The sequence below is a fragment of the Mobula birostris genome, chromosome 2, assembly GCF_030028105.1.
Source record: "Mobula birostris isolate sMobBir1 chromosome 2, sMobBir1.hap1, whole genome shotgun sequence".
NCBI classification, from domain to species: domain Eukaryota; kingdom Metazoa; phylum Chordata; class Chondrichthyes; order Myliobatiformes; family Myliobatidae; genus Mobula; species Mobula birostris.
Window position 1 is genome coordinate 172,445,407 of NC_092371.1, and position 17,983 is coordinate 172,463,389.

The following is a 17,983-nucleotide window of genomic DNA, read 5'->3' on the forward strand; positions in this document are numbered from 1 at the left end:
AACTTTTCTCTGGATTGAATATCACAAATATTGGTTAGATTAACCAAAAGTCAGCAATTATGTCATTGAGCTACGCACACACAAAATGCTGGAGAAACTCAGCAGATCTGGCAGCATCTATGGCGGGAAAATGAACATCCAATGTTTCAGGCCGAGACCCTTCATCAGGACTGGAAAGGAGAGGGCAGAAGCCAGAGTAAGAAGGTTGAGGCAGGAGGAGGAGCACAAGCCAGCAGGTGATAGGGGAGGGGAAAGGTGGGTTGATGGGGGAGGGGGTGGGTGAAGTAAGAAGCTGAGAAGTTATAGGTGGAAGAGGTTAATGGTTGAAGAAGGAAACTGCTAGGAGAGTGGACCACGGAAGAAAGGGAAGGAGGTGATGGGCAGGTCAAAAAGGTGGGAGAGGGCAAGAAAAGGGCTGAGGGGGCTACAGGAATGAAGGAAAACAAAGGAGGGGGAAGGAAGGGAAACAGAGGGCAATGATTACTGGAAGTTAAAGAAATCAACGTTGATGCCAACAGGTTGAAGACTATGAAGACACAATAAATGGTGCTGCTCATCCAACCTGCATCTGACCTCATCATGAATGTGTTACACAACATTTCCAACATCTGCAGAATCTCATGTCTCAACTATGTAACTGAAATGCATAAACACAATTGACAATAATCATTTGTTTTTCAGTAGTCAATTAAGTATTAAGCAACCATCAAAACTACCAAAAGAATAAGTTATTCAAAAATCAAACTGCAGAACCCATCAACACCGGCCAGTAAATTAATAGTTCTACTACTAACTTACTGATCAGATGCCAAGATTCCAGAACATCTAAGGTAATTTTTTTTTCCAAATTACAGCATGTGACATTGGGTGAGACCAGAACGTGAGGTCATGGGATAAGGATGAAAGGTGAAAGGTTTAGGGGGACCATGAGAGGGAACTTCATCACTCAGAAAGTGGTGAGAGTGTGGATTGTGCTGCCAACAGAAGTAGTAGATGTGAATTCTCAACATTTAAGAAAAATTTGGATAAGTACATAGATGAGAGCGGTATGGAGGGCCTGCGTGCAGCTCGATGGGACAAGACAGAATAATAATTCAACATGGACCAAAGGGCCTGTTTCTGTGCAGTAGTGTTCTATGACTCTATGGAAACAGTGACTTAGAAAAATTAATTTCAAAACATTTGCTTCCTTCACAGATATTTACAAAGTTGATGTTTATTAGCCAAAAATATTATTGACTGTTTTAACACCTAACGAATGCATTAAACCAGGTACCTCCACATTTTCCAAACTAAAGACCACAGTTAACAAAACAACAGAGTAGGAAATTTAATTAGTTAAATTCAGCACCGAGTGGCTGAGGTCCATAACAATCACTGTTTGGCAATGCCCATAAACCACTGAAGATTTACGTCCACAATCTACCTCAACAGAGGCCACAGCTACCTGTCACCATGACAGCAGAGATTTCTTAGTACCTGCAGAAAATAAATTAATTTGGAAAATAGCCTTCTTTCTTGAAAGACTAATGCCAAATTTTATACATCAGCGGTTAGGAATGGTCGGCAAAAAGCCTTAATTTATTGTAAAGACAAATTTTAAACTTTCCTGTGCAATATTTGATTAAAAATTATAAAATCACGGCAGGTTTCACATATGACAAAACCATTCACAATTACTAACAAAGTCCAGTTGAAAGGAGATGCAGTGTGTGTAGAGAGGGACATATGGAAGGGGTTACACTGATGAGAAGTAACCATATTGTGTGCAGCTCTGGTCACCAACCTCCAGGAAATATATCAGTAAGATAGGGTCATAAAACAGCTTTCGGCAATTGGCCTTCATAAATCAGGGTTCTAAGTACAGGAATTGGGATACAATGTTGACGTTGGTGAAGCCCAATTTGGAGTATTGTGTGCAGTTCTGGTCACCTACTTACCAGAAAGATATCATTAAGATTGAAAGAGTGCAAAGAAAGAGCATGTGAGGTTAGGACTTCATTCCCTGGAGCTTAGGAACATAAGGGGAGATTTGTAGGGGTATACAAAATTATGAGGGGTATAGATAGGATATTGTAAGTAGGTTTTTTTCCCGAAGTTGGGTGAGACTACAACTAGACTGCAGCGGGGTACCCTGGAGAGAAAATAGAAAGTAAGAAGGAGGTGGCATCAGAGGTCGACAGGTGTTGGAAGGGGCTTTCAGCACACTGGCCTTCATCAGTGACGGCACTGAGGTCATGGGTTAAGGGTGAAACATGAAAGACCTCAGAACTTCTTCAGTCAGAGGGATATGAGAGTGTGGAACGTGTCGCTAGTGGATGTGGTAGATGCAGATTCGATTGTAACATTTAAGAGAAATTCCGATTAGTGCACGAATGGGACAGGTATGGAAGAATATGGCCCAGCTGCAGGTCAATGGGAACAGGCAGAATTATGGTTTGGCACAGACCAGATGGGCCAAGGGACTGTTCCTGTGCTGTAGTGTTCTATGGCTCAATATATAGAGTGTTAATCGCACCTAATTGTTTGGCGAAGCTACCATTTATTCAGCAGGATATGGCTTAGAAGTTACACAAGCCCCAGTACGTTTTTCTCCATCATCCCTTTATGAAAAGAAAACACTCTACCTGTCAGTTACAAGGCCAGCATGTGAGTTTGGTGTCCTTGCCATAATGAGCAAATCAACTCAGAACAAAGGTAGGGGAGGGCCAGTGGTAAGGAGACACAGGTAAGTCACTGAAGACGGTCTGTGGATGATTCAGGAAAGTTAGAACTGATTTTAACAGCTAATAAAAACGTGTACCATAGCAGAACGATATTCATAAACCTGCATTACCATTATTAAACTCGCTATACACAAAATGTAAAATTTACACAATCCAAGCTGCCAAACTGTATAAAAAGTATCAAATTTCACATAAAACTGTACAATTATTCTTCAGCAGGTCCAAGCGCCCCCAAAAATATACCTTTTCTTAAAAAAAAGAGTTCACCCTGTGTTTAACAAAATTATAAGCAAGGATTTCTAAATTCTATACAGTAGTGCATCTACCTATATATATATATATTTATATTTATATATACACACATATAAAAAAGATTTTTTGGGGAAAAACATGATTACATTGTGCAGAATGCCTTTGGATCAATTGGTGCAATCACTGTGGGGAAGCAAGGCACTTTCTTCCAGGCTGTAGTTGGTGACATGAGACAAAAATCACATGGGGTTGGCTTGTGCAAACGGAAGGGAACAATTCCAAGGAAGGGTTTGTCACGACGGCTGAGAGAGTCAGGGAGACACACAAGGTGAGAGCTTGAGGTAAAACTCTATACAGAAGTGGTTAATCTTTGAGTGGCGTTATTGACCTCATTTTTGTTGGAGTCCAGTGCTTTAGCAGCATTCATCTCATTTCTCAAGTTCTCTGCCGTCTTTTTCAAGGTCTTCAATTCCCCAGGATGTGGAGTGGCTCTCCGTAGCAGGGTACCCTGGAAAGAAAGTAGGAAATAAGTAAGTAGCGGCATCACAGAACATTTAGCACACTGGCCTTCATCAGAGGTGTTGGGACATTACGCTGCAGTTGTATAAGTCGCTAGTGAGGCTACAAAGGTGGTCCTAAACCTGGCGGTGTGGCACCTGAGACTCCTGTACCCCCTTCCCAGTGACAGCAGCAAGAAGACAGCACTGCCTGGATGGTGGGGGAACCTCAATGATGGATGCTGCTTTCCTGCGAAAGCACTCCTTGTTGATGAGCTCAATGATGGGGAGGGCTTTTCCTGTGATGGACTGGGCTGTATCCACCGCCTTTTGTGGGCTTTTCCATTCCTGGGTATGGAAACATCTCCAAGTTAATTTTATGAGTTTGCCATGTTGACGGGACTGGAGTCACATAGACTAGATTGGATAAGGATGACAAATTCCCTCCACTGGAGTACACCTTTGAACAATTTGGGTTTTACCATAGGAAGGCAGTTTATATGATCACATTACTAAAGCTATCCATTTATCCAAATCACGTGTGCTTAACCAAGTTCAAAATAGATAGCTGCCGAGGAAGGATCTGAATTCGGGTCTCTAAGAACCTGGTCTCTGGATTACTGACTCAGTAACATATTTGCCTCTCCACAACTGATCGCACAAGGTAAGTGGGACAGCAATGTTGTCCATGCTGCTGACCAGTTGGTGTTAAAGAGGGGAGCTGGAATCAAAGCCTTCCCTCATTGAGAGCACCCGTACTCAGAAGTCACATGTACCAAGATACAGTGAAAAGCTTGTCTTGTATACTGTTCATACAGATCAGATCATTACACGGTGCTCATGTAGAACAAGGTAAAACATTAGCAGAATGTAGAATAAAGTGTAACAACTACAGAGAAAGTACAGTGCAGGTAAACAATAAAGTGCAAGGTCATATCAAGGTAGATTGTGATGCCAAGAGTCCATCTTCTTGTACTAGTGAAATATTTAATAGTCTTATATCAATGGGTTAGAGGCTGTCCGTGAGCGTGATGGTACGTTTTCAGTTTTTGTATCTTATTGCTAAAGGGGGAAGGGAAAAGCAAGACTGTCCAAGCTGAGTGGGGTCTTTGTTTATGATTAACACACACAAAATGCTGGAGGAACTCAGCAGGTCAGGCAACATTTAGGGAAAGGAATAAACAGTCAACATTTCAAGACCCTTCATCAGGACTGGAAATGAAGGGAGAGAAAGCCAGAATAAGAAAGTGGTTATGATGGCTGCTTTACCCAGTCAGCAAGAAGTGTAGACAGAGACCATGGAGGGGAGGCTGTTTTCCATGATGTGCTGAGCTGTGTCCACAACTCTCTGCAGTTTCTCTCAGTCACAGGCAGAGCAATTGCCATACAAGCCATTACGCACGCAGATAGGATGCTTTCTGCGGTCCATCAATAAGAAGTCGACAGGAACATGCAAAATTTCTTTAGCCTCCTGAGGAAGTAGATGTGTTTGTGAGCTTTCTTGGCAATGGTGTCTATGTGGCTGGACCAGGACAGACTACTGTTGATGTTCACTCCTCGCATCTTGAAATTTTCTTTCTTAACACAGTTGACGTAGACAGCAGCATGTGTACTGCCCCCCACCCCCCAAAGCCAATAACCAGCTCTTCTGTTTCCCATTTCCAACATCTCTGCAGATGCCAAAAAACTGGAAACAAAACAGAAAATGTTTGAAGTGCTCAGGGGATCAGGCAGCATCTGCAAAGAAAGAAATTACCTTTTCTTCATCTTCATCATTATCCTGATCGTCTAGGAAGCGTATTGCACTGATTCGGTTCATGGCACGTTCATTCCACATTTCATCAGAAACGTCAGTTACCAGGCTCTCCAGAGCAGTACAGCGTGGCAAATTATCTGCAAATAAAAGCTTCCACTGATGAACAGCTCAACAGATTAACATACAAAGGCTTACAAAGTATTCTCTCTGCACATATTAAAATTAATAGCTGTACTTTCAAAACAGGCAATTCTACATTCAAACGTTTCAGACTGTGCTCTTACACAGTAGGAGGATGGTAGGGATCCTTAATGCTGCCTTCTTGAGGCATTGCCATTTGAAAGTATCCTTGAAGGCGGAGTGGGTTGTGCCCACGATGCTGCTGGCTGAGTTTACAACCCTCTGTAGCTTTTACTGTTCCTGCGCAGTGGCCCCTCCGTAGCTGAAGGTGACGCAATAGTTTGAGTGCTCTCCATGGTACATCTGTAGAAATTTGCCAGTCTTTGGAAGTTATGTCGCACCTTTCCAAAGTCAGGTTTCCTCCAACTCCTAACTAAATACCCTCATCATAACTGCATCAATATTTAATTTAACTTAGAGAAACAGCACAGTAACAGGCCCTTCCAACCCAATTATACCTGTATGACCAATTACCCTACCAACCTGTACGTCTTCAAAGTGTGGGGAAAAACCAGACCTCCCGGAGTAAACCTCTATGGTTATAGGGAGAACATACAAACTCCATACGGTCGGTGGTGGGTATTGAACCCGGGTCACTGGTGGTGTAATAGCATTACGGTAACTGCTAGGTTATCATGTCACCCCACAATATGTTGGGCCCAGGACAGACATTTAGGAATTTGAAGCTGCATCTATTATAATAATTGTACTTATTTAAATTTCCCTTGTATTACCTCAACACACTGAGGAAGAGATCCGTATGGATGGCATGCAAAACAAAGTTTTTCACTGCACAATAACAAACCAAGTTAATTTTATGTGGTACCTTTCACTACTCTTCAGGCTACGCTGAATAGCATTACTCCTGATGCATGGTTTACTGGTTTAACGTGGTCAAAGCAGCAGCAAGTTGTATGATCCCTTTAATGACCATTTGGTAATAACAAGTCAAACTATTTCAAAGTCAATGTCAAAGTAAATTTATTATCAAAGTACTTATATGTTACCATATACTCCCTTGAGCTTCACTTACAGGCAGTTACAGGAAAATAAGGGAATACAATAGAATTTACGAAAAAAACCCTATACATAAACAAAGATGGACAAGTAACAATGTGCAAAGAAGACACATAAAACAATATTGAGAACACGAGTTGTAGAGACCTCGAAAGTGAGTTTGTAGGTTGTTGCACACACAAGATGTGAGAGGAACTCAGCAGGCCAGTCAGCATCTATGGAAAAAATACAATCAATGTTTTGGTCCAAAACCCTTCAGCAGGGTTTCAGCCCGAAACGTCAACTGTACTTTGTTCCCCACAGATGCTGCCTGGCCTGCTGAGTTCCTCCAGCATTTTGTGTGTGTTGCTCAGATTTCCAGCATCTGCAGATTTTCTCCTGTAGGTTGTAGAATCGGTTCAGAGTTGTGGTGATTAGAGTTGGTTTAGGAGCCTGATGGTTGTAGAGTTATAACTGTTCCTGAACCTGGTGATGTGGGACTGAAGGCTTTTGTACCTCCTGTCTGATGGTAGTAGTGAGAAGTGAGCATCTGGAAGGTGGGGATCCTTGATGATGGATGCTGTTTTCTTGTGGCAGCACTCCTTGTAGACGTACTCAATGGTGGGGGTGGCTTTTCCTGTGATGAATTGGGATGTATCCACCACTTCATGGAGCATTTTCTGTTTTTGGGCATTGTTGTTTCCATACCAGGCCATGATGCAACCAGTTAGGATACACCTACTGTGCAAATATAGAAGCTTATCAAATTTTAGGCAACATGCCAAATCTATGCAAACTTCTAAGAAAGTAGAAGTATTGTTGTGCTTTCTTTGTAATGCCACCGTCTGTACATGATGATCCCGGAACAGATCCGCTGATATGATCGTGCCAATTAATTTTAATTTCTTGGCATTCTCCACCTCCCATCCCTTAATGAGGATTGGCTCATGGACTTCTGGCTTCTTCCTCCTGTAGTCAATTGTCAGCCTTTGATTCTACTGATGTCGAGTGAGAGGTTGTAGTTGTAGCATGATTCAACCAGATTTTCAATCTCCCTCCTATATGCTGATTCTTCATCACGTGGTCAAAGCAGCAGCAAATTGTGAGATCCCTCTAACAACGACATGGTAATAACAAGTCAAATGATTTGAATGATGCCAGCTGGCTGATGGGGATTGTTGGGGACACTGGGGTTAATTCAGCTGCTCAAAATGGTACCATTTTACACCACAGAGTGCAGCAAGGACATTACAATCTCATTCAAAATGTGCCATCTCAACAGAGAAATAGGTGATTTTGTCCTCTTCCATGTCCATTTGTGGGAGCTTGCTGCAGTTTTCCTGTATCAACTATTGGCACTGCAGACTCAGGCTCCCAATTTGCCCACTATCACTCTAAATTTCCACATCCTATTGTACCATAAGACTGTAAAATATAGGAGCAGAATTAGGCCATTTGGCCCATCAAGTCTGCTCTGCCATTTCATCATGGCTAGTCCATTTTCACTGCAGGGATTACACTCGAAAAGTTCACATTGACCTGTAAAACTTTCTGTAATGACCTGACTCTGGAAAGGTGCGACATAACTTCCATTTTTTTCTTCTATGTAATACTCAAAGTTTATTATTTATTTTTTTTCCCTCAATGGACAGGCAGATTTAAAAGCAAACATTAAAGAAAAAAACCTATCTGATAAACTTTTGATTTTTAAACAACAGGATCAGTTTCTGTTGAGAACTGACTATTCAGTATATCAAACTTGCACACACCAGCAATTCAACAAACATTGCAGATAGCTAGGAAGAGATTTAATCGCAATGTATAAAAATGCAGGTCTAGATGGAGTAAGTGAGAAGGAACTATTACCCTTAGCTGAAGAGGAATAGGCTTAAATAGTTTCCAGGACCTTTTTTTAAAATAAAATAAACTTTATTCATAATTTAAAATCCAGAAGAACCATGCCTTTTTATTATTTACATTTATAGTAAATGCTTTCAGTACTGTTCTATTACATTCTTATATCCTAATGACACTGCTGCTACTCATGGGGTGATATCCCCTCCGTTGATCAGGGTCAACCATGAATGCTGCATCCTAGCTGTCATACGCAAGCCAGGGCAGTATGATATGGAGAGCAAGCTGTTGCCTGTGTCATACTCCCACTTTGCACACAGCTGGTGAATCCAAAGGAACAGCAGAGACTGATACAGTTTGGCACCAGCAGCATCACAGGAGATCCCAGTCAGCACTGAACTCAACGCAAGACTGCCTTACGCACTCCAGCTCCGGAGATTCCCCTCGGGGTTTACTCCCAAAGCCTACCCCATGAGTGGATGTAGCTGCAAGGCAGCGGAGTTTACCTTCTCCTAGTGAACTGTCAACCACAGCTGACAAGCCCCACCTGCCTGAAGCGACTGGTTTTAAGGCGCCAGTAACTTGCCTTTGCCCCTTCTCCTGTCTGTAGAAATGGTTCCACCAGGCTAAGTAGCTGAGCCACACGTAAGGGCCAGGAGCCTGGTTGAAGTCTATTTGAGGCTCATGCCATTTGGAGTGTTCCAAGGCGGCGGGAGCTTATCCCCACTACCACCACTGGCTATGAAAAGCCTTAAGGAACCACTTCCTCGGCAGCTCCAACCCTGGTTAGGTAACATTTAATATCTGTGTCCAGTTCTGGTCGCCTCATTACAGCAAGGACGTGGAAGCTTCAGAAAGGGTACACAGGAGATTTACCAGGATGCTGCCTGGGTTAGAAAGCATGTCTTATGAGGATAGACTGAGCGAGCTAGGGGTTTTCTCTTGAGAGCGAAGGGGGATGAGAGGTGACTTGAGAGAGGTGTAAAGATGATAAGAGGTATAGATAGAGTGGATAGCCAAATCTCTTTTCCCCCAGGGTGGAAATGGCTAAGACAAGGGGACATAATTCTAACGTGATGGGAGATGTCAGAGGCAAGTTCTTTACGAGTGCAGTGGGTGTGTGGAACGTGCTGCCAGGCATGGTAATAGAGGCAGGTACATTAAGGACATTGAAGAAACTCTTAGATAGGCACATAAGTGTTAGAAAAGTGGAAGGCTCTGTAGGAGGGAAGGGTTAGATTGATCTTAAGAGTAGGTTAAAAGGTCGGCACAACATCATGGGCCAGAGACAATAAGACATAAGAGCAGACTGGTCATTCAGCCCATCAGGTCTGCTCTACTATTCCATCCTGACTGATGGAATAGGAAAATTCCATTCTCCTGCCTTCTCCATGTAATCTTTGACACCCTGACTAATCAAGAACCTATCAATCTCCACATTAAATACACCCAATGACTTGGCCTCCACAACGATCTGTGGCAATGAATTCCACAGATTCACCACCCTCCGGATAAATTCCTCCTCATCTCTATCCTAAAGGATTGCCCCTTTATACTCTGAGGCTGTGCCCTTTGGTCCTAGACTCCCCCACAATGGGAAACATCCTCACCACGTCCACTCTATTTGAGTCCATCAATATTCGATAGGTTTCAATGAGATCGCCCTTCATTCTTCTAAACTCCAGTGAGTAAATGCCAAGAGCCATCAAACACTCCTCATATGTTAACCATATCATTCCCTGGACCATTCTTGTAAACCTCCTCAGGACTCTCTCCAATGGCCAGCACATCTTTTTAGATTAACGGCCCAAAGCTGCTCACAATATTCCAAGTGTGGTCTGACCAATGCCTTATAAAGCCTCAGCGTTACATCCTTGCTTTTATACTGTATAATTGTCCCTCGAAATGAATGCTAACATTCAATTATCTCAGTAACGTTCATTGGAAGGGCCTGTGCTGTGCTGTAATGTTGAAACAAGTGAAAGGATGATGTTCCACACAGGAAACATGCCAGATTTAAAGAGAAAACAAATCAATCCGGAAAATTTCTGAGATTGTCACCAACAACCCCTGTGACCTTCCACCCTTCCCTTACTGGTTACAGGTTCTTAACTTGGTAAAAGTGATACAGTACCGTGGTTGTTATGTTCAGGAGGCAGCTGAGGAAGCAAAACGCAAGTCAAAACCTTCTCTCTTGTTCCTGCATCAATCTCCGTCTGGAAAGTTAGCAGCGGCTGGGACTGGTTCTCTGATAACCAAAGGGCCTTCAGTTTCAAAGTGATCAATGACAAAGGCAAGAACGTCAACCTGCAAAGGTCAAAAAGAAAACTCTTGTTACTCTTGCTACCTTCGGGCTGAAAGTACAGACGTCTTAGCTCCCATACTACCACAATATAGAACATAGACCAGTACAGCACAGGAACAGACCCTTCGGCCAATAATGTTGTGCCAAACCAATTAAATTTGTAAACAAAGGGACAACTAAACAAATCCCTTCTGCCTACACAATGTCCATATTCTACAATTTTCCATACATTCATGTGCCTAGCGAAACACCTCTTAAAATTCCCTAATATACTTGCCTCTACCTCCATGCCAGGCAGTACATTCCAGGCAAAGACCACTCTCTATGTAAAAAAAAGACCTGCCCCTCACATCTGCTTTGAAATTACCCCCTCTCACTTTAAATGCACACCAGTTTCAGGAAAAGTTATTACTACTATTCAACCATCAGGCTCCTGAACTGGCATGGGGAACTTCACTCAGCTCAACACTGAACTCATTCCACAACCTACAGACAAGAACTCTGCAACTCTTGTTCTCAATATTATTTAATTTTTGTTTGCACAAATTGTCCAATTTTCAACATTGGTCGTTAGTCAGTTTTTGTTTGTGTGTAGCTTTTCATAAATTCTATTAATTTTCTTTGTTTTCCTGTAAATGCCTGCAAGAAAATTAATCTCAAGGTAGTCCATGTAATGTAATAATAAATTTACTTTGAGGAAGAGAATGCTGCAGGGGATCCAGTTAAGCATCCATGCATAGGTAATTGTAAGGGAAAGAAAAGTGAAGGCTAATCACTCGTAAATATGGATGTGGATTGTCCTAATGTAGTTGCAGGGAAATGTAGACAAAGCCTAGCAGTCAAGACATGGAATACAGCAGGGACAACACCCAAGGTTTCAGGAACTACATTTACTGTATTATTGTGTGCACACATTGTTGTAATAGAAAATGGGATTAAATCTTATATATCAATAAGATTGAAAGGGTACAGAGCAAATTTACAAGGATATTGCTGAGACTTGAGGACCTGAGTTATAAGGAAAGGCTGCATAGGTTAGGGCTTTATTCCCTGAACCATTGGAGAATGAGGGGAGATTTATAGAAGTCGACAAAATTATGAGGGTAATAAAGTACTATGATAATATATACGGACTGTGATAATACATTTTTCTTTGACTTTGACTCAGAAGCAGATTTGACTTTGTAAATATTGTCATGCTACTCAATAATTCCACTTTACTTAAAAAGGTTATCAAATTCAATGAAGCATGCAAGATTTTTTAATCATCTGTGGGTAGTGAAGTTTATCCTTGAAAGGGTACAGTGACCAATTATTAGGTACACCTGCTTGCTACTGTACATATCTAATTGCCAATCATTTAACAGTAACTCAATGCATAAAAGCATGCAGACATGGACAAGAGGTTCAGAATGGGGGAGAAAAGTGATCTTTGTCACTTTGACTGTGAAATGATTGTTGGTGGCAGACATGGTGGTCTGAGTATCACGGAAACTGCTGATCTCCTGGGATTTTTATGCACAACTCTGAAGTTTACAGAGAATGGTGCAAAAAAAAACCTCAAAAAAACATTCAGTGAGCAGCAGTTCTGTGGGGGGGTGGAATGCCTTGTTAATGAGAGAGGTCAAAGAAGAATGGACAGACTGTTTCAAGCTGACATGAAGGCAATCGTAACTCAAATAACTACACATTACAATAGCGGTGTGCATAAGAACATCTCTGAACGCACAACACATCAAACCACGTAACGAATGGGCACCAGCAGCAGAAAACCACATCAGGTTCTACTCCTGTACCTAATAAAGTGGCCACAAAGTGTATATTTGTAATAAATTATTCTGTGCTCATGCAAGGCAGATAGTGTTCAGAGGGACTGCTGTCACACCACACAACTCTGATGGACAGTGGAGAGCAATCCAACTGATTGCATCACACACAAAACCCTGAAGAAGGGTCTTGGCCCGAAACGTCAACCATACTCTTTTCCATAGATGCTGCCGGGTCTGCTGAGTTCCTCCAGCATTTTGTGTGTGTTGCTTGGATTTCCAGCATCTGCGGATTTTCTTTTGCTTGTGATTTCAAAAGAGGCACCAATCTGCAGGATCAGGAGAGGCTGCAGAGGGCTGTGGACTCAGCTATCTCCCTCACAGGTACATCCCTCCCCACAATCAAGAGCATCTTCAAGAGGCAATTCCCCAAGAAACGGCATCCATCATTTAGGAACCTCAAACACGAGGAAATCTGCAGATGCTGGAAATTCAAGCAACACACATAAAAGTTGCTGGTGAACGCAGCAGGCCAGGCAGCATCTCTAGGAAGAGGTACAGTCGACGTTTCGGGCCAAGAACCTTCGTCAGGACTAACTGAAAGAAGAGCTAGTAAGAGATTTGAAAGTGGGAGGGGGAGGGGAGATCCAAAATGATAGGAGAAGACAGGAGGGGGAGGGATGGAACCAAGAGCTGGACAGGTGATTGGCAAAAGGGATATGAGAGGATCATGGGACAGGAGGCCAAGGGAGAAAGAAAAGGGAGAGGGGGGAAGCCCAGAGGATGGGCAAGGGGTATAGTGAGAGGGACAGAGGGAGGAAAAGGAGAGAGAGAAAAAGAATATGTGTATACAAATAGAACCATAGAACATTACAGCACAGAAACAAGCCTTTTAGACCTTCTTGGCTGTGCCGAACCATTTTTCTGCCTAGTCCCACTGACCTGCACCTGGACCATATCCCTCCATACACCTCTCATCCATGTACCTGTCCAAGTTTTTCTTAAATGTTAAAAGTGAGCCAGCATTTACCACTTCATCTGGTAGCTCATTCCACACTCCCACCAGTCTCTGCGTGAAGAAGCCCCCTCTAATGTTCCCTTTATAAATAAATAACGGATGGGGTACAAGGGGGAGGTGGGCTGTTAGCGGGAGTTTGAGAAGTCAATGTTCATGCCATCAGGTTGGAGGCTACCCAGACGGAATATAAGGTGTTGTTCCTCCAACCTGAGTGTGGCTTCATCTTTACAGTAGAGGAAGCTGTGGATAGACATATCAGAATGGGAATGGGACGTGGAATTAAAACGTGTGGCCACTGGGAGATCCTGCTTTCTCTGGTGGACAGAGTGTAGGTGTTCAGCAAAGCGGTCTCCCAGTCTGCGTCGGGTCTCACCAATACATAGAAGGCCACATCGGGAGCACCGGACGCAGCATATCACCCCAGCCGACTCACAGGTGAAGTGTCGCCTCACCTGGAAGGACTGTCTGGGGCCCTGAATGGTAGTGAGGGAGGAAGTGTAAGGGCATGTGTAGCACTTGTTCCGCTTACAAGGATAAGTGCCGGGAGGGAGATCAGTGGGGAGGGAAGGGGGGGGACGAATGGACAAAGGAGTCGCGTAGGAAGCGATCCCTGCAGAAAGCGGGGGTGGGGGGGGGGGGAAGATGTGCTTAGTGGTGGGATCCTGTTGCAGATGGCGGAAGTTACAGAGAATTATATGTTGGACCCGGAGGCTGGTGGGGTGGTAGGTGAGGACAAGTGGAACCCTATTCCTAGTGGGGTGGCGGGAGGACTGGGTGAGAGCAGATGTGCGTGAAATGGGGGAGATGCGTTTGAGAGCAGAATTGATAGTGGAGGAAGGGAAGCCCCTTTCTTTAAAAAGGAGGACATCTCCTTCGTCCTGGAATGAAAAGCCTCATCCTGAGAGCAGATGTGGTGGAGATGGAGAAAGTGTGAGAAGGGGTTGGCATTTTTGCAAGAGACAGGGTGAGAAGAGGAATGGTCCAGATAGCTGTGAGAGTCAGTAGGCTTATAGTAGACATCAGTAGATAAGCTGTCTCCAGAGATAGAGACAGAAAGATCTAGAAAGGGGAGGGAGGTGTCAGAAATGGACCAAGTAAACGGGACAGGGTGAAAGTTGGAGGCAAAGTTAATGAAGTCAACGAGCTCAGTATGCGTGCAGGAAGCAGCGCCAATGCAGTCGTCGATGTAGCGAAGGAAAAATGGGGGACAGATACCAGAATAGGTTTGGATCATAGCTTGTTCCACAAAGTCAACAAAAAGGCAGGTATAGCTGGGACCCATAGGGGTACCCATGGCTACACCCTTAGTTTGGAGGAAGTGGGAGCAGCCAAAGGAGAAATTGTTAAGAGTAAGGACTAATTCCTCACCACCTGAGACATGCCCTCTTCTTGTTACTACCATCAAAGGGGAGGAGGTACAAGAGCTTGAAGAATGATTCAGAAATAGCTTCACCCCCCTGCAATCAGATTTCAGAATGGCCCATGAGTCTATGAACACTACCTCACTTGTCCTTTTTGTTTTGCAATTTAGAGTAATTTTATGCCTTTGCTGATGCAAAACAACAAATTCCATGTCATCTGTCAACGGTAATAAACCTGATTCTGATTCTCATCTGTGTTAACAGGCAAATTAGAAAAATGTCCCACGCTGTCCACACTGACTGCAGGTAGATGTCAAGCTGTGGCAAATTATAAACACGGGAGATTTTCGAGATGCTGACAATCCAGAGTAACACATAAAAATTGCTGGAGGAACTCAGCAGATCAGGCAGCATCTAAGAATGCTGTCTGACTTGCTGAATTCATCCAGCGTTATGTACATGTTTAGTCGTGGCATTTCTTGTTTCTGAATCTGAGGAGATCTGGAATGTCACCAAACACTAGCAAATTTCTACAGAAGCATTATGGGGAGCATTCTAATTGCTGCATCACTGTCTGGTACGGAGACACCAAAGCACAGCATTGGAAAAAGCTGTAGAAAGTTGTAAACTCAGCCAGCTCTAACATGGGCATTAGCTTCTCCACCACTGAGGACATCTTCAATAGGCAATGCCCATCATGAAAGACCTTCACTGCCCAGTACAGGCACTGTTCGCATTACTACCATCTAGGAGGAGGTTCAGGAGACTGAGGACACACACTCAACGTTTAGGAACATTTTCTAGCCCTCTGCCAACAGGTTTCTGAATGGACTATAAACTCATGAACACTCTCTTTGCACATCCTATTTTTGTTAGTTATTTTTAATTCATAGTTTTTTAGTGTATTGCACTGCACTTCTGCTTCAAAACAACCAATTTCGTGTCATTTGCCAGTGATAATAAACCAGATTCTGATTCTTCAATTCTTTGTGCGACTTTCCTCACTCTAACATTTATCAAAAGTACATCGCATTTGAGTCACTGAAAATCGCAATCTGCATTTCATTTGATCATCTTGCTAGGACATTTGTTTATTTACAGTATTTATTTATTTTTATTTAGAGATGCAACACAGTAACAGGCACTTCCAGCCAAATGAGCTCGCACCACCCAGTTACACCCACATGACCAATTAACCTACTAACCCCTACATCTTTGGAATGTGGGAGGAAACCAGATCACCCAGAGGAAAACCATGTGGTCACGGAGAGAACGTACAAACTCCTTGCGGACAGCGCAATTGGGTCACTGATGCTGTTACACTTACTGCTAAGCTCCTGTGCCATCTCACCACTGAATAACATCTCAGCCCGAAAACACTACTTTCATTTGCACGGACTGTCATTCTACAAAAACTGTTGCAAATTGTACAAATTTAAAAAGTCAATAGAGTAATGGAGTAAGATGCAAACTGCTAGAGGACCTCAGAGTTCAATCATCATCCATGGAGGATAATGGACATTCAACATCTTGGGACCCAGAACATCAACTGTCCCATTTCCTCCACAGTTCTCTTATTCCCCAAATCCCAGCATCTGCGCTCTCTTGCATCTTCAGTCAGAAACATATTGTCTGTTCTTGAAGGATCGTTATTATATGCAGATAATGTCAAAGCCAAAATGTATACATCCCATTTTGTTTCCTGTAAAATTTAAACAGTATCCGAGTTTTTACTGAGGGATCTGGTCATTTTGATTGTTCAGCCTCAATGATAACTTCAGGAAATAAATGAAAATACATTAGGACGGATAAGTCCCTGGGGCCTGACGGAATATTCCCCAGGCTGCTCCACAAGGCGAGGGAAGAGATTGCTGAGCCTCTGGCTAGGATCTTTATGTCCCCATTGTCCATGGGAATGGTACAAGAGGATTGGAGGGAGGCGAATTTTGTCCCCTTGTTCAAAAAAGGTCGTAGGGATAGTCCGGGTAATTATAGACCAGTGAGCCTTACGTCTGTGGTAGGAAAGCTGTTGGAAAATATTCTTAGAGATAGGATCTCTGGGCATTTAGAGAATCATGGTCTGATCAGGGACAGTCAGCATGGCTTTGTGAAGGACAGATCATGTCTAACAACCCTGATAGAGTTCTTTGAGGTGGTGACCAGGCATATAGATGAGGGTAGTGCAGTGGACGTGATCTATATGGATTTTAGGCATTTGACAAGGTTCCACACAGTAGGCTTATTCAGAAAGTCAGAAGACATGGGATCCAGGGAAGTTTGGCCAGGTGGATTCAGAATTGACTTGCCTGCGGAAGGCAGAGGGACATGGTAGAGGGAGTACATTCAGATTGGAGGATTGTGACCCACAAGGGTCTGTTCTGGGACCTCTACTTTTCGTGATTTTTATTAACGACCTAGATGTAGGGGTAGAAGGGTGGGCTGGCAAGTTTGCAGACGACACAAAAGTTGGTGGTGTTGTAGATAGTGTAGAGGATTGTCAAAGATTGCAGAGAGACATTGATAGGATGCAGAAGTGGTCTGAGAAGTGGCAGATGGAGTTCAACCCGGAGAAGTGTGAGGTGGTACACTTTGGAAGGACAAACTCCAAGTCAGAGTACAAAGTAAATGACAGGATACTTGGTAGTGTGGAGGAGCAGAGGGATCTCGGGGTACATGTCCACAGATCCCTGAAAGTTGCCTCACAGGTAGATAGGGTAGTTAAGAAAGCTTATGGGGTGTTAGCTTTCATAAGTCAAGGGACAGCGTTTAAGAGTCGTGATGTAATGATGCAGCTCTATAAAACTTTGGTTAGGCCACAATTGGAGTACTGTGTCCAGTTCTGGTTGCCTCACTATAGGACAGATGTGGAAGCATTGGAAAGGGTACAGAGGAGATTTACCAGGATGCTGCCTGCTTTAGAGAGTATGCATTATGATCAGAGATTAAGGGAGCTAGGGCTTTACTCTTTGGAGAGAAGGAGGATGAGAGGAGACATGATAGAGGTGTACAAGATAACAAGAGGAATAGATAGAGTGGATAGCCAGCGCCTCCTCCCCAGGGCACCACTGCTCAATTCAAGAGGACATGGCTTTAAGGTAAGGGGTGGGAAGTTCAAGGGAGATATTAGAGGAAGGTTTTTTACTCAGAGAGTGGTTGGTGCGTGGAATGCACTGCCTGAGTCAGTGGTGGAGGCAGATACACTAGTGAAGTTTAAGAGACTACTAGACAGGTATATGGAGGAATTTAAGGTGGGGGCTTATATGGGAGGCAGG

The 17,983-nt window shown here is 43.3% G+C and overlaps 1 protein-coding gene across 1 annotated transcript in view; it reads right to left on the reverse strand.

Moving 5' to 3' along the window:
- Positions 1-1,207: 1,207 nt before the first annotated feature.
- lrrc1 (leucine rich repeat containing 1) overlaps positions 1,208-17,983 on the reverse strand; it is a 141,780-nt gene continuing 125,004 nt past the window's right edge. Inside the window, exons 12-14 of the mRNA XM_072251101.1 lie at positions 10,396-10,568; positions 5,232-5,368; positions 1,208-3,486 (exon numbers count right to left, since the gene is read on the reverse strand). Coding sequence (XP_072107202.1) covers positions 3,328-3,486; positions 5,232-5,368; positions 10,396-10,568 — 469 coding nt within the window. The 3' untranslated portion in view covers positions 1,208-3,327. The remainder of the gene's footprint in view (positions 3,487-5,231; positions 5,369-10,395; positions 10,569-17,983) is intronic.